Below are 23,686 nucleotides of genomic sequence, written 5' to 3'. Positions count from 1 at the left end.
GTTTAAAAAAAAGGGGGGAGCTTTTTCCTCTCATGACTTTCTCTGTAAAGGAGGAAGGGTCTTTAATCTTAACATTCTCCAGTCTAAATGTCTAATTGGGGGAATCAAAGAGTTAATAGAAACAAGGACTTGGGGAGAGGGGGTCCTGGCCACTTAGCATCTCAGGAATGCAGGCAGCCCTGATTATGAATCATCCAGGCAGGAATATATTATAAAAAGCAGTAAGGCCAAAGCATTCCTAGCTTCTTGGAGTTCAGCTACATTAAGAGTTTTCAAAGATAAGTTCTCTATAGTCCAGAGATTATTCTCAAGTGACAGGGTGCATGATAGTTCAGCCTGGCTCGGAGGTGTTTGATTAAGAACCAGAAGAAAATGCATTTCCCTTTGAAATGGTAGCACGCAATCCATATCTAGATATAGAATCTGACAGGTGCGTGTGTCATTTTCATTTCATTAACAGAAACTGCCAAGCAAGTTTAAGAAGTTCTATGCAGAGTTCGAGAGCTTAATGGTAAGTGACAGTAGTTTCTTTATTCCGTTCACTGTCCGCATTAATCCAATTTCTGATTAGCAGAAGTTCTCGCTGCAGAAATTTTATCTGTCCTTGTATGACTTTAAGAAGTTTATGATCCCTTTTAGTGCTGCTAAAACAAGCATGTCTGACTAATGAATGGCACCCTCGGGAAGTAACTCAAAGAGGGCTTATGTCCCACATAAGGTCAATTTGTGTAACTTAGAAAAGCACTATAATAGGGTCCCCTACCTGACACAGCTCAGGTGGCTATGGGTTGGAAGCTATGTCTCTTGGCTTGCCAAAATTATGTCTCCCTGCTGTCTGGGAGGTGTTACCAGACAGGAAAGTGGTGAATGGGTCTTGTCAGGAGGCAGGGGATGGTTCATAGGGCAAGTTAGGACTGGCTACACCAGGTAGGGGATGGGCTGGGAGCCAGCCTTCAGGAAGCAGGGGGCCTTCGGGAAGCAGGGGAAATCTGCTGAGATTTGTTTTACACAGATCATTTTTGCATGCGGAGGGACACCCTCTCTTAGCTCCTGTAGGTGCCTTCGAATGAGAACGGAAACAGCGTAAGTTTGTGAAGCTGTTTTAAAAGCAAATCAAACCTGTTTGAATCTGTCTTTCTTCCATAGCTCTGCTTCATCCCAAAATACACAACTGTGGGATGGCAGGGGGAGGGGTGGTAATGTATCACTCATCACTGACCAGCAACACTTTGCTTCCCCCAAGGATCCTTCCAGAAACCACAGGGCCTACAGGCTGACAGCAGCTAAACTGGAGCCCCCTCTCATCCCGTTCATGCCCTTGCTTATTAAAGGTAATCTATAGGCACCCCCATGCCAGGGGTTGGGGGGAGCGCTTGAGGAGGGAAGAGGAACACAGGACGCCCTCTGAGAAGGCTCTCTGTCGAGAAGACTATCTTCCCACCTCCTTTGACTCCTGCTCTTGGGCCTCAGTCTCCCAAAAGGGGTGGTAGGTGGGAAGGTAATGGTATAAAAAGCCTTGTGAGTGAAAAGGGTTTACATTAGAGATTTTACTAACCTCAGGTAAAGTGATTTGGAAAGTTAAACACCTAACATAAAAGAAACTATTACCAGCTTTTCCGACTGCAGTGTCGCGCAAATCCACCCGCATATGCTAATGGTGCTATTGTAGTCTCTTAGTGTGACATATTTCCGTTAGTGACTAGAATGTGGCTTTTATTTCTTTACAGATATGACATTTACTCATGAGGGGAACAAGACGTTCATTGACAATCTAGTAAACTTTGAAAAAATGGTACGTGCAGTATTATAACCTTAACCACAGTGGGTTTTTTTTTTTTTAATAAAATTTGCATTTGTACTAATAAGGCAAATAACTTGTGTGTGTGCTGCCATGTTACAAAGGTAGTTATACAGAAGGGAGTTTTGAAACATTTGGTTCAGACCGGCTCTCTCTTTCGCTGTCAGTTCTCTTTTGTGGAGTTGAATGGTATTTGTGCTGCGGCTCACAGCAGCAACTAGCTTTTATGTGGTCTGTTTCTGTCCCTCCACTGCTTGTTGTTAAAATGCACGAATGTTCAAGAGTCACTTGTGTGTTTCTCCTTGTTCTGTATGGTTTGTGCAGCTAGACTGCCCCAGGATGCCTTTCAAATGTTTATCTGCCAGGGCTGACTTAAGTGCACGGAGGTAAAAGGCAACACTACAGCCGGTCTTTATTATAGGGTATTAATCTAAGCGTGTATTGCTTATTCTCATAAAGTTCGCTCAAGTTCAGAGAGGGGACTTGGAGACTCGGAGATCTCCATAACGACAACAACAATAACAACAACGAAATGTCAGTAACAAATGTGAAACTGGCACTTTCCTACTCGGGATTTTCCAGCCCCTTCTCCTCTACTCTACCCCGACCCAGAGAAATAGGGGCCTGGCAAAAGGTACTTTGCAGTTTGTTTTCTTGTGTGAAGCAATAAGGCAGGTCCTGCCAAAGCCTTCTTTAGCTGCACAGTCCATGTCAATGGAATGCCACACTGTCTTCGGATCCCTGGCCTACATGTAGCCCGGAGAGAGTGTGAGAGAGCTCCATTTCCCAAGGGCCAAGCATTTGCCCAAGATGATTTTTTGTAGTGTGAATGTGGCCCTGGATTCGGAACTCAGAAGACATTTATGGTCAATACCCAGTTCTGTCCTTGTTCCTCATCTTCTGTGTGAGTCTGTTTCCTCAACAGAAAATGGGCTTGTACCTGCTTTATCTTCCTCTTGGTAGAAGGATGGTTCATGGTGTGTGAGTCTTCCTCTAAGTCAGAAAGTACTGTAGGCTTTTGTTGTTGTTTGCTTATTTGTTTTGTCAGAGACCTGTAATTCTAATTGTTTCTTGAGATCAAGCTAGTGTGACGTCTGCAGAAGTCTTCGAAACAACCCATTGTATATGGGCTACAGCTCAGTCCTGTTCACCGTGAGCTTATGGTTAGGAAGACAGCTTTGGCTGGTAGCCACCACTGTTTTAAGCTTCTGAGGAAACAGAATATACACCCACACTCCTCAAAGACACCGTACCAGTGGGTAAATGGTTTATCTTCCATTTACCAAAGGTAGGGCATGAGCAAAAGGTAGCGCTGTGTTGTCAGTTTGGAGATTTTTTTTTTTTAATGAAAAGGAAAAATTCTTTGCTTACTTGTTAGCACGGAAGGAAGGAAGGAAGGAAGGAAGGAAGGAAGGAAGGAAGGAAGGAAGGAAGGAAGGAAGGAAGACACTTGTTTTCCTACAGTGGAAGATCCAGCATATAGGAAAAGTACCTTCTGAATTGCTTATGCAGAACATCCTAAGACCATGAGGCAGCTAAGCCAACCACCGAGCTGTAAAATCCACACAGCACAGAGATGTGAAACCCGGGATTCCCAGAAGAATTGACTGACGTCAGAACTTGAGACTGCTAACGCTAACTACACCCAGATCAAGCAAGAACGGCAGCACACACTGTGCTAGCCATCTCCTGAGGAGGCACAGAGTTGCCTCGGAGTTTCTAGAGACGTGTCCCCTCCCCTCTCACAGCCTGCAGAGGAGGGTCAAGATGACCCGGGAGTAGGCTCCTCATGTCTGTACCTCAGGCTCCACACCAGTGACCTCCTCCCTGCTAGGCAGCAAGCAAGGAGCTCCTAAATGTTCTGCTCCCTGGGTGGCCATGTTTGTTTAACAGCCACTGAATAGCTAGGCTAGCTTCGCAGCCATAATGCACAAGCCTAAATTACTGATGGGTTGAATATCATTGAGATGATTTAGAAACACAGTAAGTTTATTTCTTTTTTACTTCAAAGTTTTTTTGTTTGTTTGTTTGTTTGTTTGTTTGGTTGGTTGGTTGGTTGGTTTTTGGAGACAGGGCTTCTCTATGTGGCCTTGGCTGTCCTGCACATACTTTGTAGACCAGGCTGGCCTACAGAGATCCACAGAGATCCACCCACCTCTGCCTCCCAGAGTGCTGGGATTAAAGGTGTGTGCCACCTGACCCAGCGTTATTTCAGAGTGTTCAGGGAGCACTGTAGCTCCACTCTGAGGAACAAAGTGCCTGGCTTCAGCTCTCTTTCCATTTCTTGTGGTCTGTGATGGCACACTGTTGCATCCACGTTTTAGCCGCGAAGAGGGGAAAGGCATGAGTGAAGTTATGCTTTTCCCACTAAGGATGAGGAAGAAGCTGTACACACCGTCTCTGTCACATCTTGGTGGCTAGAAATTTAATCACATGAAAGGAAGGCTAGAAAATGTAGCCCTCTTTGGGGAGTGTCAACATGCCTTATTAACAGTTATGGGCTCTGTTGCTATGCAAGAGAGGCAGAGAAATATTTTGGGAAAAGTCTCTTAGTCCTCTGTAACAGCATCTTTCTAAATATTACCAGACAGATTTCAAAAATGCCCTTCCATGAGTTACATGTTCCAGGAAGATGAAATAGATTTGATTGGCTTTCTAAACCTGACTGATCATATGGCATTATTGATCATCATTGATCAATCAGTGTTGGCTGGCTTTCCAGCATTTCCTTCCATCGACCAGCCTCCCTTCTTCTTGGAGGTGGCACAATCACCCTCAGCTACAGTTAGCTACCCCTCTGTGTCTCAGAGAAGGTTGCATCTTCTTTTCTAGATTCTCATCAGTCGTCCGTCAGCAAGGGCCAGGTGTGAGCGGAGCGGGCAGTCTGTGTGTGTAGACCTGCTGGGCTCTGTCCCCAGTGGGGGAGCCTGACAGGGGCAGATGTCACCAGGGCAGCCAGGGACACCAGTGCCTTTCTGTGGTGCCGGCCTCATGCGGGCGCGACAAGCCAGCATGCCAACACTGGTTTTTTGTTTTGTTTTTATTTTGAGTGTCTTCACCCTTGAGGTATGAAATGAGGGTTAGAGAATTTGTTGCATATTGGTTTTCAGGATTTGTGAATATGAACAAAAGAGAACTCACACTCTGATCCTTATGCAAAAAAAAAAAAAAAAATTTCCAGGCATTCTTTCTTTTGGGGGAAACATAAAGGGATATTCAAAAAATGTTTGAATAAAGCCCTTTCTAGCTTTCTATGGTGTGTATGAATATTTATAACACTCAGAAGGTAGACCAGCAATGGATTAGAGGGTACCACGCTGGCTGGCTGCCACTGTCTGAGGCTGCAGAACGCATGCTGCTGTGCCACAAGGCTGGTTCCATGTCAGACATACCCGTATTTAGGTACATTGCTTTAAGAATAAGATTTTGAGATGGCCGTTTCTTTTCTGGAATGAAAAGCATGGGGGGGGCACTTCTAGACTTCTGGAATCGTGAACAGATCTTATTGGGGAAGAGAAATGTTTTGAATCCTTTCAGTTTCGCCTCGCTAGGCATGCCATTGTATGGCTAGCGACAATGAGGCTTCGAACGCCAATAATAATCTAAAATGCACATGCAGAGCACTGTTGTTTGTTTGTTTGTTTTTTTTAACCTGGAGCTATGTAAAAAAGAATCTTTAGGTAAAAATATATAAATGTTCAACTCTGCTTAGTTCCTAAGACCTTTTTCAATCCAAAGGAAATCTGTAGGAATGCCATGGGGACTTACACTTTCTATAGACTCCACAGAGCAAGACAAATGTAGATTTTTCCAAAGAGCATGCTTCAAAGCAGCAGAACATATGAGAGTGCCCCGGCAAAGGGCTTCACTAGGAAATAAAAAGATGCCTATGAAGTAGTCCTGGTCCTCTAGAATATATGCCGTTGTGAAGATAAGATATAAACACATGGAATATTAAAAGTTAACAAAAGTCCTCACAACGGAGGCCACGAGAGCAGTAAGAGATGTACACTGAAGAAGCCTATGGCGAGACATTCCTGCAGCTGTGTCAGCAGCAGACAAAACCACAGCACATACAACCACACAATAAGATCCAGCCATGCTGCCCTAAGAACCCATCAGGCTCCATCTCAGACTTCAGCTGTGTCTGTAGGCCACGTTGCCAAAACCACCCTTCTTCCTTTCCGTTCCAGCCTTGGGTCCTTTGTTCCAGCTGTCACCTTTGCTTGAGAGTTTTGTATATCTGGCTCCTTCTCGTGGTTCGGGCTTATGCTCCTGCATCTTCTCTGAGTGAGTCCCCTTGGCTCCCACTAGCATTGCTCACCCACATTGAGCACTCTGAGGGATGGCCCAGCCCTGAGGGTAGCTCTTACGAGCTGAGATGGCCATCTTTGCTTTTCCTCATCTGTCCTCTGCGCTAGAAGGTGAGGGCCGCAGACCAGGAACCTCATCTGTTTCGTCACTGATGTTTCATGAACATCATCCCATAAATGTGTCCTAGAAATAGTCGTTAAATAGAAGAATCATCCAGTGAGAGTCCAGTGATGGACTTGATAAGGACGGGCATTTGAAAAGGATTTCGTGATATCTGAAGGCATTTTCAGTTTGTCAGAACTTGAATTTACTAATGAGGGCGACCTGTAGCATTTTGCAAAGATTTGTCTCAGGATATCTTTCTCTCAGCTTTCTGTTCCTGAACCGGCATTATTCTTTTGCTTCCCTACCTCATGGCACTCTGTCCTGCAGCGTCTTTCCAGTCTACTTCAGTGTGTGTGGAGATGTACACAATACTCCGTGTGTGCATGCACCCTGCTGTCCCATGACCTTCCTGTGTGCAACAGACTGTGAATATTATGTATGTTAGATATGTGTGTCTGTTTGTCACAAATCCTGTGGATGATCATAAAGGTCTGCAGCTGGGAACACAGCTCAGGCTTCTTCAGGAATGTGTTGCGATGGGAGCATTTGTAGAAGAGACACTATATATTTCTGTACCTAGTTATGGGGAAAAATTCTTCTCCTGAAGATGTAGCAGTCTGAAAAAATTATGTCCCATTGTAAATGGGTTTTAATAGATGCTAAGCACAGAAGGATGAATAGAGGGCCGATACCGGATAAGCATAGAGACCGAGAGAGAGTCAAAGCAGTAGAAATAGAAATGTCAAAAGAGAAATGGTGCTGAGCATGGCACATGTCTACAATGCTTCCACTGGAGGGTCATGAGTTTAGGGCCAGCCTGAAGTATAGCAAGATCTTACTTGAAAAATCAAAAGAAAAAGAAAAAAGCAGGCTCAAGATCTTAGAAGTCAAGTGAAGGAGAAGCAAAAACTGCTGTAACAGTCACTTGTTAGAAGAGACATGAAGCCTGGCAGCTGCTCTTTAGGGTGCTCCTAGCTGAGGAGCCAAATGGCCCAAGCCCAGGGAAGCTGACTGGTGGTGCCTGAGCCTGTAACAGTGTCAGGTGGCCTTGCCTGGAGGCCTGCTAGTCTGGACTCGAACACTACATACATAAGCCTGTGTTGCCTCGGCTGCACAAGTGGGGGAGCTTGGGCAGGGCTGAGAGTGGGAAGGAACAGAGTAGGAAGACTGCAAAGCAGAGAGGCCTGGCACCCAGCTCCCGGGCCACATGAGAATGGAAACGTGAGGGAGAAGAGCTGGTTGGGTAAGCCTGTTCCTGAAAGGCTGTCCCACAGGCTGGTAAATGGGTGAGGCTGAGGCCTTGAACAAGAAGACACCTCCTGCCTCACTGGATCCAAGGATAAATCTCTGCCTCAGAGCCTGTGTTTGCCTTGTCTCAGAGTTGAAGTACAGGCAGGGAGGGTCTTCATTTGGTTCACATAGGCCCCAAGAAAGATACGTGTTTCGGAGTCTCCTTCAGTTATAAAGAGAAAGAAATGCCTGGCTGTGGTTACCATCACTGTTTCTTTTGTAGCCTCTCTGAAGAAACTCGTCCTGAGGAGAATTCCTTAGCCTCACTTGGGTTCATCTCTCAGCCCTGCAGGTCAGGAATTGTACAAACAGGACAATAAGTGTGCAAACGAGCCCCACAGGCCTGCACTCAGGGCGGATCCCACAGAAGAATCATTTCACGTGTGACCAGGGGCTTCAGTCTGTCCACCCCACCAACTTGGAGCACATCCTGAGGGCATGTGTTCTCCTCACATTCACCCCCAAATTACCAACAGCTTTGGTGATGAGCCAGTTACTAATAGCAGTCATAATCCTCAGCTCTGCTGAGGTGTGTGTGTGAGAGAGAGAGATGAGACTTTTGCTCTAGGACAATCAAGCATTTTTCCCCTGGCCTGGCTTTACCGAGCTGCCTAGCCAGCTCCAGGCAGGCCAACCTGCTCTGGCAAGACCTCTAAGCCCAGGGTGTAATTTTTTGGCTCCCTCCCCCATTATAGCAGCTGGATAATGAAACCTGTGTCTCTTTAACTTTAGTTTCGGCCAACCTCAGCTGGGTGCAACAACGAATAATCTCGTCTGTCACCGAAGATGACACATGGGGGCGAAGTCTTTGGAACACAAAAGACAGAAAGACTATTATGTATATTACGGTGGAGATAAATGTAAAAATCCTCCACCGCACATTTGCAGAGCAGAGAGCTGTGTCCAGACAGCAGCCCAGTGAGCCAGGTAGCCAGGCTTAATTCTCTGAAGTTCAACAGATGTCAGTGACATAATTTCATTCAAATGGTGACTTAGATGTACATCAGGGAGGGGAGAAAAGTGATTTCTCTGCACCCTAAGATGTCACGGCAGAAACTGGATAGAAGAGACCAGATCATCCTGTAAGAAACTGCCGAATAAGTCGGAGGTGTTTAGGTTGAGTCGGGGGAGATGTAAGGTGGGAGTATTACATGTTTGAGAAACTAGCCTAACATATCTGTTAGGGTTTGCGAGCTCGCTGGGTGAAAAGTACAGGGAGAGGCGCTTTGACTCCAAACAGCAACACAATTCTAGGTCAGAAATCTTTATGAATGAGAAGGCTGGCTTTGGAGGGGTTATGTTCCCACTGCTGAATGCATCAAACTCTGGGAAGCCATGGCTTATATGCAAGCTCCAGAAGGTGTTGTGGACCCTGGAAATGGGTTTGGGGGAGGGCGGTGATTTCTGAGGTCTCAGCAGCATAGAAAGATAGCATGTGTCGGTGGGAGCAAAAGAGGTTGGAGCTAGAATAATCATGCTGAAGTCCCACCCCCTCTTTTTAGCCTCCTGAAATCATGCTGTAAGCAGATATTGGCCAGCAATGGTAGCGGTTTCCCTTATCCTCTCTGAGTTCACACCATTAAACATTATTGTCTGGACCTCACAAAGGGAAAGAATGGACCTCCTTAGAAAGCCCGATTTGGATTTTGAAGTTAAGCTGAAGTTATCTTGGCAATACAATTAAAAGGATACGTCAAAATTAAAACCATTGTTAAAATTAATCAAAGATTTAGAAAGGTAAAATGAACTTCGGGGCTAGAAATTACGGATTTGAACAATTGTTCTCACATTTTAAACTACATAATGAGATAAAAATTATGAAGCCTCAGAGGATAGCTATAAAGAGTAGTCTAAAACTAAAGTCAGAATGAAATGTTTTATCTTTCAAAACTAAAAAGCAGAACAATTACTCCCTACAAAATGGTATAGGAAGAGGTTTCTGACCTCTGCTAATTGTTTTATTATTCTTCAGAGGGGCATACTGGCAGCATTTCATGGGGTTTTCGGTAATTACACTCCATTCACTATCTGAAGAATTACAATAATTCTACATGGAACATACTTGTGCCCTTCCGATGCAAAGCCTTTACAGGAGTGAAAAAACAGCTTAAAGTAAATTAGGAGGGAAATTATCATAGTTACTGTTTATTCTGGGGCTCCATATATCAGAGGCTAATTATACATTGTATGCTACATCTTCTTGGAGGTATTTGTAGTTTATTTCGCATGCTGATCAGCCGCGGTGCTGGATTCTAGGACCCTTTATGAAAGTAAAGTTTGAACAACTTCCCCGATTGCCACTTTGTGTGTGGGAAAGCATCCCATACAGACTTGAGCCATCTCCCCTTGCCAGGATCGTCCAAGCAGAAGCAGCCAGCACATTGCTATGCTCACGTTTGCAAGGCCTTGACTCTTCTTGTTAGCTTTCAGGCGATTCTCCACTGGCTTTGGGGGAGGGGGAGGGGACCTCGCACTTGCTTACCAGGTACGCCAGGTGTGCTGCAGATAAAAAGGACCCCTGCAGCCACCCCAGCTCTCTCTAGTCTAGTTGTCCCCTTTCTGTTCTCTGCACCAGGCGCCTCTCTGCCCTCATGGCTCTGTTCCCCATCTGTCTGCCTGTCTACATGTCCATTTTTCTACCTCTATCCCTTTTCCAGGTCCTCACTCCTCTCCCCTCTCTCAGTAAACCCCTTTTATACTAGATCTGTTGCATGGCGTTATTTCTCAGGGGCACACCTTGGCTCGGCCCGCCAAAGGCACCTCCTTGCCACATTATATTTCGTAATACTAGCATCATTTTGTTTTTACAGATGACCAACTTTTCTCCAACTCCTTTTCTTAGACTTTGGTAAACCAAAGGCCTATGAAAGAAAAATGGGTACTGGATTTACATAGCTCCTTAGAAATTGAAGAGTAGGTTTCCCTAGGTGAAGGTTTTTCAATTTCCTGCTAATTGGACTATTCATCCACTATCTCTGCAGGATTCCTTTCAGAATCTGAAAGACAAAGTCCAGAAACATATGTAGGGACTTCAAAGCCAAGCTACTGCTACAGTGACGTAAACAGAAACTAGACACCCTGGCTAGAGAAAGGATTGTGCTTAGGCCTCATCAGTGTTTTTTTCTTGGGAGTCTGAGGTCCCTGTTCTTAGTCTTCATGGTGGTACTGTCTGTCCTTTCCTTTCCTTTTCAGTGCTGGAGATTAAATTTAGGGCCTCTCATATGTTCAGCAAGCACTTTCCCACTAGGCCACATCCCCAATCATTTTCTGCTTCTTTTGTGTCTGTATTTAACACACACACACACACACACACACACACACATGCACACGCACACACACACACATGCACACGCACACACACACACATGCACACACACGCAAATGCTTTTTTTAAATTCATATTGTAACCAAAACTTAAGGAATTAAGATTGCTTGTGCCAAAATTAACAAAGGCCAACTGAGTTATAATCTGTTTAAAGAATGTTTAAAATGCAAATGGCATGGAAAATAATCACAGTGCAATGTCAAGGTGAAAATTAAAATCAAAATATACATGCACAGTATGGCTTAACTTTAAATAATACATTTTTGTGTTTATATTTAAAATATCAGAAGGCTAGCCAGGCAGTGGTGGCACATGCCTTTAATTCTAGCACTCAGGAGAGAGGGGCAGGCAGATCTCTGTTCAAGGCTAGCCTGGTCTATAGAGTAAGTTCCAGGATAGCCAGGGGTACACAGAGAAACCTGTTTTGAAAAACCAAACCAACCAAATTATATATTTTTTTAATTTTTTGTTTTATTATATTATTTTTATTGTTATCAGATATATATGATATATACATATGTATGTATATATATATACATACACATATATTAATGCACCAAAATAATAATGAGTTTACCCATTGGGTTTACTGTCTCTACATGATTTTTGCTTTGCTCCTACCATTTTGATTTCCTAAATTGTTGCTATGGCAGTGTTATAAGTTAGGAGGTAAAAGTAAAGAAGGAAGGAAAACAGAATGTTGATTGCGTCGTATACTTTTGCTGAGACTAAAAGAGGTAAGAGAAGCATAGTGAGGCAGCAACCATTACAAGGAGAATATTCTGACTTTCCATTCAGTCAGTGTAATCCACCTCAGTGCCGAGTCCCGTTAACTAAACCTGGAAACTAAGCCTTCTTCACATCCAAGACAGTCTCAAAGGGTGGTGGAAACGGTTCCTCAGCCTTAAAGCACGGGGTCAGGGATGCGTTTTTACAGTGAGAGGAGCAGGCACACACTGAAACCAAGAGCTGCATCCTGAAACCACAAATACTCGTCACCTGCGCATGCTGTACTGGGATGCCTCCTTAGTGTCACTTTGCATGTTACACATTAGCCAGCTGCTTTCAGAACGTCAGCATTCCAGAACATGCAGTTTCCTGTGAAACCAGGTCTTGCTGGAATAAATAATGTCTTCCCTCCTTTGGGGACTATAGGCTAAACTGACTTGCATTTCTCTCTCCTTGTGTTCGTCCTCACAGCGCATGATCGCAAACACTGCCAGAACAGTGCGGTACTACAGGAGCCAGCCCTTCAGTAAGTTCTGAGTCGCTGCATGTGGTCGTGGACACGGTGGAGATTAAGTCCTTTTTAATGAGACTTCCAGGGCACTCCAGGAGTCTGGACAATATTTGACTGTGTCAAACGCAGTTTGGACCATGAAACCCACATGTGCCTTGGTTTTAAGAACGCTGTCTGGCTGTTGTAAGGGTAAAATAGATTTACATTGACAGAACCCAGGAAAATAAGGTTCAGAATATTATTTCAAATGAGCGGATTTGAAGGAAGCTCGTTTGCTCATTGCAGTGTGCCTAGAACAGGTAGGTTACAGAGGCCTGCACAAGCCTGCCTGCAAGCTGCTGTCCATGTCACTCAGCGCTCTGTGCTGAGAAACCTAGGAGTCCCCGGTGAGTCAGTGCGATCGTGTATAAACTGGGAAAGAGCATTTATTGCCTCTTGAGAAGGCATTAATGTTTACAGCGCACTTGCTAAACGGCCCATGGCAAGATTGTATGTAACATTTCCAGTATTCCCAGGTGTTCTTCCAAATGTTGGGGTATGTCATAAACACCCAGCATTTTTATGGTTTCATAATGTATGAAATATTGCTAATAACAGGTGACCAATTTTAAACTGTTGGGAGTTAGGTTTCCTTGTAACACCAGCTGGCCATTTTAGATCATTCTGCTGTCCCCTGGCGTAGGGCTTGGAATAAGGACCAGAGCTTTGCTCCTCAGGTCTGGTTTGGGAGAGAGCAGGCAAGCCCTCATGTGAGTCATTCGAGTGCACCGGCATATTAACTCAACATGGTAAGATGACACAGATGTGCCAGCAGCCCAGCTCACCATCCTCTCCAGTAGAGACTGACAGGTTCTTGTTTTAATAATCACAGTGGTGTGCTCTGGCTTTAGGCCAGACCTTACTAACACAGAATGCCAGAACTCCTCACTGGTTTTTTTTCTTTTCTTTTTTTCTTTTTTTTATGTTCAGGAGAACATAAAACACACACACACACACACACACACACACACACACACACACAAGTAGAGAAAGAGCTTTAAAAGTTCAATTCACGAAGAACCTGCTTTATCTTATCAGGACTATTAAGGGCTCTCATGTTCATTGTCTTTTAGTTGAAATGCTATAGGAAATAAACAAGTTATAGGGTGAAAAGAAGCCAAAAAAAAAAAAAAAGTTAGTTCAAACAACTGTGCTTTCTCACTTCTAAAAATAATATGTCTTGAGTATCACCAACCCTTCTTGCACGGATTCTGGCAGAAGCCAAGCACCTCATGTCTTTTCCTATAGTAATTTACTAAGTGTGTGAAAGACATGGCCATAAATCATCTGAAAACGAGGAGAAACGGGACCAGTTACAGCAGGCTTTCTAATCCAGAATCCCTTCAGGGGATTCCAAGACATTCTTGAGATTACCTGCATGCTGGAGAGGGCTCAGAGCCTGGAGACAGGTTCTCAGGGAGCTCCCAGCACCAAACAGGAGCAAAACCAGGATCTGCTTTGTTCTACCAGCCTCCTTGGCAGTAAATTCTACATTCTTCTACGTCTTTGAGAGAAGTGAGGGAATTTTTTTTTTTTTTTTTTTAATTTCGACTGCATTTGTTGAACTTATCAGCAACTGCTGGTAAACAGCAGCTGCTCGGCTCTGAAGTCAACAATCTATAGATAAATCTATAGGAATAGATTCATAAACATTGCGGGGCTGCGTACAATGTAATTACAGTATATTGTACGTGCAGAGTACACTGCCAGTGGGAAGCGGAGGAAACTGAGCACAATGTGTTCTGTGGTTCACTGTGGCATTATTTATATGTAATAATTATACTGATGAGTTTCTTCTTGCAGCGAGCAGGGGCCTTTGTAGCTTGTCTCTGCTTTCTGGGCTCAGACCTGCTTCGCTCCCCTCCAGCCCCTTACGCAGATGGTGTTCTGATTGTCTTGTGGAGGAGTGGGTGGACCCCGCAGGAGTGTTGGGAGGGGAGGGGAGAAGTCTAGTCCAGAGTCCAGACTCCAGCGTGGCCACGCCTGTGGATTACCAGAGGAGAGAGTGATCCCAGGATAGTCTGTGACCCTTGGACAGCAGCAGAGGTTTGGGTTATACGGAAACAGCATTTTTTTTTCTTTATATGGAAAGTCTTCATTTAAAATTTGGGGAAATTTACAGGGGAGAAATTCAGGTTCCCTGTTTAAAAAAAAAAAGAAAGAAAGGAAAAACATAGGAAGGAGCAAACAGAAACTAAGGGACAATCTGGTCCCTCTGGGCACAGATGGTGCTGGCATTCGGCAACTAGGCAGCCGCTTCCAAAGGCACCGAGTGCTTCCCCTCCTCACTCGGCTGCTGAACTGGCCTTCCTCATTCTCAAATACACTGTGTGTAGGAACTATGCTCGTTAGATTTTCTTGGATTCTTGGTCTGAATAAAATCCATTGACCTTTTTGATAGGCCTGGTACCATATCCACAGAGCAAAATAAAATGGTCAGTTCCCAAAAATTAGGGTTAGGGTTAGTACTTTCAGAGCAAGTCATGTCAGAGAAGAAAAGTTTACTGGAAATTATCAATTACCCAAAAGGTAGCCTTACCCTTTGAGCTGTGCCTAGGGGCATACAGTTGGGGTGGTGCTGTATATTATGCAAGCAAAAGGAGCCTACGAGGCCTGGTGCCCACCGGCTCTCTTTGGTCCAGTCCAGGTGTTAAGTGCTTTTGTGAGTTGCTAATAAAACTATATCTTTGACATTAGCCCTCATCTTGATCAAAGGAGGTGGAGACAGAGTGTGAGACACAGAGGAGGGCTAAGAAGGGAAAACAATTTTCATCTGTCACCAAGGCCATCAGACAGAAGCTTCCCTTTTTATTTGGTGCCTTTCTTCCCCCCAAGGGTGCAATGCAAAAGGAACATGATCAAAAGAGATTATTCCAGGAAGAAAAGAAAATTGGAGGGTAGAAGGGAGTAGACGGACCAACCAAGTAGAAATATTTCAGTGGAAAGGGCTTGACAAAACCCAGGGAATCTATGATAAATGTAATAAGTCAGTGGTGAAAATAAAGACGCATCTTACATGCAGATATTATGCAATGCCAACTCTGCCTGCTATTCTTTTAACAGATCCCGATGCCGCTCAGGCTAATAAGAACCATCAGGATGTCCGGAGTTATGTACGGCAATTAAATGTGATTGACAACCAGAGGACTTTATCACAGATGTCACACAGATTAGAGCCTCGCAGGCCATAGACATCTGAAGTGCCCAGAGCGGGGTTTTGTCCCCAGTCCACAACCTTTCAAAAGATGCTGTGTATGCTACTACTGACTGTGTTGCCACTAGAGAATTCTCCAGAATAAGCAGAGACACATCCTGAGACACCCCTCCCCCCTTCAGGGCCACACCCAACTCTCTGACCATACCACAAAAGAAGAGGCGATTTGTATAACTCTGACATGCTGTAGCTTAGGAGTCATTGGTTACCCTCCGTAATTTCCAGCATGCCACCGTCAGGCTCACCTGAAGAAATACCCTTGCCAAGGGCTACGTCAGGCCCCCGACATCCCTTCCCGGGCTGTTTGCAGCGTGGACTGTGCCGTGGATGGGTTTGACGTGGATGCATCGGTAATGTGTCATTGAATGGTTTGTTTACTTAGCAACTTGATTTGGGGCATGGGGTCTGGGGAGGGTGTTGAGGAAACCATAAGAGTCTAAACTATAGGTCGTATTCCTCCATCTTCATAATCTTACCTCTGAAGGAAGAGAACCTCACCACAATACCATGACACATTATGGCTATTTGGTCTGTAATTTCTAAATGGTCTATACAACAGTATGTTTACATTGTAACTTTTAAAAAACTTACAAATCAGGATTACATACACAAGAATCCCACTGAGAAACATGAAGGTTCTTAATATCGCCAGCGTTAAGATATAAAGTAACATTTCAGAAGAGCACAATATGCACAAAACATTTTTCAAAATTTAAATATTTTCCTGGGCATTAAAAACCTTTTCCTCTACAAATTTATTGTTACTGATGGAAAAAAAAAAACATATTTTCTGGACTTAAATGTTATTACAAAAACCTTAATTTTCAGCAGTTGTTTTGCACTTTCAGATAGATTGTAAATAGGTCATGCGATCAATAGTATAGAGTTATTTATTTGCTACATAATAGACATTGTGCCAAATAATGCCTTTTTATTTATTTTATTCAGTATGAATATTTGGAGTACATTTTTTTCTGTTTTCACAATCCGACTACATTTAATGTGTAGGAATTGTATGTATATATCTCTTCTGTAAATACCAACCGGTATCTTCATTAAATATACTTGACAGGAAATGGTTGTGTTGTCAGTTTCTTTGATACAGGAAGTCTCCCTCTCAGCGTGGTGGGTGCTGGAATCTTTTTTTTTTATCATTTATTTATTTTATGTGTGTGTCCTGGAGACTGAACCCAGGACCTCCTGCATGCTAAATACCCACTCAACCTAGAGCTCAGCCTGGATTTAAGGGGTTTTGTTTGTTTGTCTATGTGCTGTGATTTGTTTTTAAGTTCATGTACTAATGCTAGAATGCACCCTCTCAGAGTAATCTAGTGAGGTTTAGTATATTCACAATGTTGTAAAACCATTGTCACTGACATCAGATTGTCACCGCATGGAAAGGATATTCAACTCTCGTTTTCCTTCCAACCCCAGGCAACCCTAATCTACTTTCTGTTGCTGGGAGCTTGCTCTGAGCCTCCTATGACTGGCATCATGCAACACGTGCCTTTGGTGTCTGGCTCCTTTCATTTAACATGGTGTCTTCATGATTCTTTTTCTTTTTATTATTTATTTTATTTTTTTCTTATCAGTTACATTTTATTAACTCTGTATCCCAGCTGTATCCCGCTCCCTCATTCCCTCCCAATCCCACCCTCCCTCCCTCATCTCCACCCTGCCCCTTTCTTCATGATTCTTCCATGTCACTTCCTTTATCGACAGTCCATTCCTCTATATGGCTGATCGATATGCATTCTGTGGATATGTTTTGTTCATCCTCTCATTACCTTTTGAGCATCAGAAATGCTGCTATGGGAAGAGACACTGTGGAATCACATGTCATACTATTTCTCAGTGTAAAGCTTAAAATTCCTTACATTATGGACCTGTCTTTTTTTTTTTTTTAAGTCTATTTTTTTTCCCCATAGTGTGTTCCAGGCTGCACTAGTTTCACAAATTCACATTGTTTCCCCACCAACAGAAATACAACCATGAAGACAAGAAAATTAAGACAGCATCTTCAAATAAGTTTGGAGGTCCCTGCATACTAGATCCAGTTCTTACAAATGAGTCCTGGTTCTCATTGATAGATTAATGAGAAGTCCAAATAAATTCTGTTTAACACCCCACAGTTAAAACCTACTTTGTCAAATGCTAAATCATATAAATGGCTTTTGGTTTCTTTATATAGTATTTCAGTGCCCTAAAGAATAGATGTGTTATTTCATGAAACATTCATTTCTTCCCAGAAGTACACACATACAATGCGTTGGATTTTTCTACACAATAATTATTTTTTTTTAAATCACGGAATAAATTTTGCTGTAGTCATGATTGTTCATCGTTTTACTATATCATAGGCTTCAATTAGCTGCAAAGTTTTCCCTATTATGGATTTCTAGATAATTAATAAAGATCATTAATAGAGATGACTGTTCACTCCTGCTTGCTATGATCTCACTCTTCTTTCTTCCTACATGTCTTAAAAGCTGGGATCCTGTGCTTACCAGCACTATTCCCCAATTCCACAGTGACTGACACATTATAACCTCATTTTAATTTACTTTCAACATTATTAAAAATTAATACACATTCTCCCATGTGTATTCCCCTTGGTCTCCCAAATGAGGATAACAATTACTGTATCAAAGAGAAGAGATTTTAATTATGACTGGCTTTTATACAAATACATTAAGTTCCTTTATTCAAGGTAGAAATGATGAGGTCAAAAAATTAGCGCTCTGAGAAGTGTAGAGTAGCAGCCAGGCAACCCTCCCTGAATCAGGAGATGCAGTTAATATTTTAGAACTTGCAAACAAGCCAAAAGAAAATGAGATGCCTACAGGGTCAGAAGAAGGATAATGAGGTTTGCTGAAAGATAGGGGGGTAGGGGGGAGGAAGAAAGAGAATGTTTTTCCCCAAAGCTCCAGTAGAAAATTATACATTTAAGTGTTTAACATAACAGCACAGCAAGGTCGCCAGTCTAGTGTCCAGTAGCTAAGCTCTCCCAGCAGCGTTTGAATGCCACGCAGGTTAAATACATTTCCCTCCTGAATTCAGCGGCATTTCCTCTCAAGCTATGAATGCTGATCAATGACTACCAGTGTGAGAAAATTAAAAGAAGTGTCACTCTGGCTTCAAATTGTGCTTCTGATAATAATAAAAATTCAGCATAGAGGAAGCAGTGTGGTAAAAATGAGCCCCTGCCTTGAAGAGCTTTCCTTTTGTTGTCGATCTAAAATGCATTACACGTCTTGCTTCTGAGTAATTTGAATCTGTCCTACATAGCACAGTGTAGTGTTGCAAGAACAGGCCACAGCAGCCTTTACTTATAAATTGGAGAAAACCTTTAACTCAACCATCGCCGGTCATTTTTTTTTTCTTTCTATTTGTTCATTGGTTCATTGATCCATTAACAGGTAATGATCTGAATGTCCTATAGTTTGGATCTTGGGTGTCTCTCAAGTGCTTTTTTTATGTTGAAGGCTTGTCCCTAGCCATTGATTTTGGGAAATGGTGGAGCCTTTAAAGGGTGAGGCCTCTGGACGGAAGTAAAGGCCCCTGGGAGCAAGGGCTGTTGGGATTCCAGCCGCTCCCCTTTTCCTTTACTTCCTGGCAATCTTGCTGCAAGCAGCTTCTTCTACCAGGTGCCCCAACAGATGTAGGGCAGTGTGGCCAAAGGCCTATGGAGTGGAACTGCTGACCATGGGCCTCAAATCTCAAGCATTCTGTGAGGCCTCTGCAGACTCAGGAATCAATGCTGCCACAAACCACCGGGAGTTGCTTTCTCATGGTCCTTACCATACAGTGGGAGAAACAGAAAGCCACCTACGGTATCAGACAGACAAATATTAAAAAAAACAAAAAAGCAAAAAACCCTTCCAGGGAAGTTACGGTATGAGTGTGTAAAATGAGGGTTTAATTTCCTGAGGCGGGGGATGTGGCCAGTAGGATCGACAGCTGAGCTGAGCTCTGGAGGAAAGGAAGGACAGAGTCGTTTAGAAGGGGATGACACTGGCAGCAAGGGCCAGAAAGCTCACAAGGATCGGGGGAGAGAACACTCCCGATGTGCCATGAGCTAAGAAAGACTCGAGAGCATGCCTGCCTCCCACACCTCTGTGTTCCATTCAAGACTGGCGTTGGGACATGGAGGAACAGAGCTGATCTTCTGACAGTGAGCCCCGGGAGGGTAGAACGGTTGCTCTGGTCTGTCAGGGTAGCCTGATTTGTGGAGAGCGCCATCCATCATGCCTTGGGTACTTTTATTGTGCATGTAGAGAGGAAGGCCTGTGCAAACCAGATATAAAACTTCAGAGGTGGGTCCAGATTCCCACAGCCACATACCCTCCCTTCGCCCAAATCTTCTTGTAGGGCATGTTTCAACTCTATTGTGATAAAATACAAGAAACCAATGCTTAACCGTTTAGAACTCTCTTATGAGTGAGCAGTTCCATGGCACTGTGCTAGATGGGGTCATCCTGATATAACTCTAGCCATGTTGAGTTGAGATGGCTGTGACAGCACCAGAGGCACACAAGCCAGTTTCCTGCTTGGTTTCCCAGCAGACCATAAACAGCCAAAACAACTAGAAATAAATAAATAGCCAAGTTATTCTAGATCAAGTACATTTGTCTTGTAGGGCAGCCATCACCACTGTCTGTCCCACACCCTTTCAGCACCTGTCCCGGAGCCCTAGGCCCTTCATGCGGTCAGTCCCCTCCTACACCTGTAAGAGAAGCCATTCTTCCCCAGCCTCGGGATGGTCCCACTCACATGCTGCACGTAATTACAGTCATCCAGCACTGCCCTTCTGTCCTTTGGTGTCTGAGTTGTTTTGTGAGGTTTAATGTATTTGAGGCTCATCCATATTGTATCTTGTGTCAAAATGGAATCTTCTTCCCTTTCAAGGCTGTTTTTTTTTCCCCCCTTGTGAGACAGGTCAAGCTAGTCCTGAACTCACTATGTAGCTGATGATGACCTTGAACTTTTGATCCTCCTACGTCCACCTCTCCAGAACTCGGGTTATAGCCACATGTTACCATATCCAGTTTAATGTAGTGCTCAGTATTGAACCCAGGGCCTCATGCATGCTAGGTGAGCACTCTACTAACTGAGCTACAACCCTAGCCCAAGGCTAAATTGTTAACAGTCCATTTCTGTGAATGACACATTTTGTTAGTTAGGCGATTCCATGTTTAATTGTCAGACAATATTTTTATTTACTCTTTGAAATTTTCATATAATATTTGTAAAGTGTATTTTGGAAGGCAGCTCTGCTCACCGTTATTCTACCGAGGCACCTTAAATGGTATATTTTGATCGTATCCACTCACCGTTACCTCCTTCCAACCCCCCTACTGTTCCCCACCTTGTCACTCTCCCAATTCCATGTCCTCCTTTTGTTATTATCATTAATACCCTCTGTGTGTGTGGTCATCTGCATCCCCATAGAGTGACTCTCTCTCTATCAGCGACCATCCACCGCTCATAGCTTCTCCAGCAAGGGTGAAGTCTTGGCGGTCTCCCTCCTCCATTTTTGGTAGAACTTTGACCAGCTAGATCTTGCGCAGTTCTTGAGTGGATATCCACAGGTGCTTTGAGCCGACATGTACAGTGGCCATGTCACCCATGCCATGTCCAGAGATCAGCGTGCACTGCTCTCCTCCTCATCCATGGGCTCTTGAGCGCGTTCTTTCCGACCACTCTTCCACGGTGTTACTAGACCCGTGAATGGAGCAGGTTAACAGAGACAGTTTGCTCACAGCCGAGAGCTCAGCGCTACTGCCACATGGCACGAGGACCAAATGAGTCTCTGCATTGATCGATACCCTGTTTATGTTTATTTAATCTTTGTGTGTGTGTGTGTGAGCACATGTGTGCATGTGAGTGTGTATGCATGTCACATGCACATATGTGGATGTCAGATGAGAACATCAAGTGTCAGTTCTCATCTCTCAGCTTGTTAGAGAGGCTATCTCTCATCTTACTGGCTGCCCCACAAGCTTCCAAGGATCATCTGTCTTGCCAGAGAAGCACAGAGATTGTGGGTGTGGGCCACTGCACTCAGCTCTGGTGATCCCTGCTGCTCACCAAGTTCTGAAGGGCTGCCACACTTTTTCCCTCGATGGCTGTGCCATCTTATGGGTTGACATTGACCCACAATCACCTATGTCATCTTCCAAGGCTACTGAGGAAGTGCTACCTAGGGGACCTGGGACTCAGGATCTGGGTATAGTAGTTTGGGTGTGTCCCCTAAGGGTTCATACATTGGAAGCTTGGTCCACTGTGTGGCAGTGTTGGGAAATGACAGAACCAGTTGTTAGGTAACTGGACCATGTAGTTCTCATGGGACTCTGCCTAGCTCCTGTGACCTCAGGAGAGAGCCTGGGATTCCTTTCTCTTTGGCTTCCTGTCTTACCATGGGCTCTCCCTCTCTCACACTTACTCTTCTGTTCACTATGAGGCCCTCACTAGAGGCTGGGTAGATGAGGTTCTGGTCTTGGACTTTCAGCCTATAAAACTGTAAGCCAAATTAACCTCCTTTCTTCATATATCACCCAGCCTCAGCAATCCTCTTAAAATATCAACACAGAGTGGATATAGTAGGTTTCCAAGCTTGGAGACATGACTAGAAGGTGGCCATAGCCCCAGGACCTTGATTCATCTATGTTATCCTGTTGGTCAATGTATTTAGTTTGACACTAGAAGAGGGTTGTTAAATGAATGATCAGTGTCACTACCCCTGAGAGAATAAGGAAATGCAGATGTGAGAGTTGTCTGCCTTGCTTAGGCTCTACTGAATGGATTTGCCAAACATTCAGGGAAGGTCAGGGACGTCAAGTCCCAGGAAGCCAGAACTTTACTCTTGGTAGCAATTCACAACAGAGTCCAAGCTTTGCCATGAAGCCTGAAATGCTGCAAGCTCATAGGCCCTGGTATTCCTCTCCAGCCATGGAAAAGAGGGGGGGTATTGTTTGGGTACAAGAGCACTTCCAGGTACCATCCTAGCCCTGACCTGCAGGTCTTTCTGGAATCTCTCTTCCTAGTCAAGGAAGAATCAAGAATAGAGGGACTACAGAAGAGGAGCCCCAATGCAAGAAAATGTCAAGAGCAAGGAATTCTCCCCATTAGGTTTCTAAAGAGACTAGACAGCAGTCAGCATCCCTCCTTCTGTTCCCTAGGCTGAGGCAGCCTCTGCCTCCAGAGTGATAACATCTGGGTCATGGCAGAAACTTAGCATAATTGATGGTTTCCAGCTAGGGCTGTGACATCTTAGGGCAGGGGGATACGTGATGATAGATCTGTCTTTGCAGCATGGAGAAGTTCTCCAGGTAAGAAGGCACAACACTTTGGCATGAGTTGGGGGATGGATTCCGTAGTTCCCAAGATGCCAGAACTTTAGGAGGATAAAGACATGGATCCGTGGAAAGAAAACTTAAGCAGTGAGTCCATTGGTTGTTCTGTGTGTTAGTCAGCATTCTCCTGAGAAACAGAAGCAATGGAACAAGCCAGCTCCTTATAATACATTGTCTTCAAAGGAGAGGCATTGTGTGAAATTAGCTCATATAATTACAGAGGCTGACAAGCACTGTCTGCAGTGTGAGACAGTAGGGTTGAGGCCCAGGAGGCCCATTGCAGGCCCAGTGCTATTCCAGTCTGCAGTCCTGTAGGTGATGAGCCAGTGGTGAACCAGATCCTGAGGATGGAAGCCCCCACTCCTGCATGTAACAGGCTGAGCTCAGGCTTAATGTGCTCATTAAAGAGACCTGTAATTTCGAAAAGCAGAGAAAGGGGAACACTGTATGTGCATGACTTCAAGTTTGTCTCCCAAAAGATGGAATTGGGCAAGGAATAAGAAATATACAAAACAAAACTATCCCCGTCAAGGTATGGGGCTGTCAATCATTGCCACAGCTTGGGTCCTGCAAAGCATTCTGATATGAAGTTATCATTACCGTTTGTCACCTGAGGTGGTCAGTGATCGGCCTGAGGATGGGGCATCACTGTCATAGATAATTATTCTAAGCAGGGGTGTGGGGGAGGGGTTCTGTCCTGGGAGGCTTTGCTCTTCCTGGAATCCAGGGTGACTTGCAGCGTTTAGGGCAATGACTCATCTCTGCACCTTCATCCTTGACAGGCAAAGAGCTTAGGGTAACTGGAAGACATTCCTTGCATGACTGGTAGGCTTATGCAGAGTCTAACCCAGAGTAAGGAACGGGAGGCAGAGGGTGCTGGCTTGCCTGCCTCTCTTTCTTTTTGATTTCTTTGTTCCTTCCTTCCTTTCTCTCTTTCCAAGCTTGGTGCAAGCTAGAGTCATCTGAGAATAGGGAACCTTAACTGAAGGATTAGCCTTATTAGATT

General features: G+C 44.2%; 1 protein-coding gene across 2 annotated transcripts in view; it reads left to right on the top strand.

Moving 5' to 3' along the window:
- Window positions 1-16,393, top strand: part of Rapgef4 (Rap guanine nucleotide exchange factor 4) — a 117,576-nt gene extending 101,183 nt beyond the window's left edge. For both annotated transcript variants that reach the window (XM_055600496.1, XM_055600495.1), the window contains 5 exons: window positions 461-511; window positions 1,244-1,331; window positions 1,728-1,792; window positions 12,033-12,087; window positions 15,175-16,393. In XM_055600496.1, coding sequence (XP_055456471.1) covers window positions 461-511; window positions 1,244-1,331; window positions 1,728-1,792; window positions 12,033-12,087; window positions 15,175-15,302 — 387 coding nt within the window. In that variant the 3' untranslated portion in view covers window positions 15,303-16,393. The remainder of the gene's footprint in view (window positions 1-460; window positions 512-1,243; window positions 1,332-1,727; window positions 1,793-12,032; window positions 12,088-15,174) is intronic.
- Window positions 16,394-23,686: the final 7,293 nt, after the last annotated feature.

This window comes from Psammomys obesus, unplaced genomic scaffold (assembly GCF_907164565.1).
Source record: "Psammomys obesus unplaced genomic scaffold, mPsaObe1.curated_primary_1811, whole genome shotgun sequence".
NCBI lineage: Eukaryota > Metazoa > Chordata > Mammalia > Rodentia > Muridae > Psammomys > Psammomys obesus.
The sequence above is the reverse complement of the archived record's forward strand: the minus strand, read 5'-3'. Positions and strand labels throughout refer to the sequence as shown.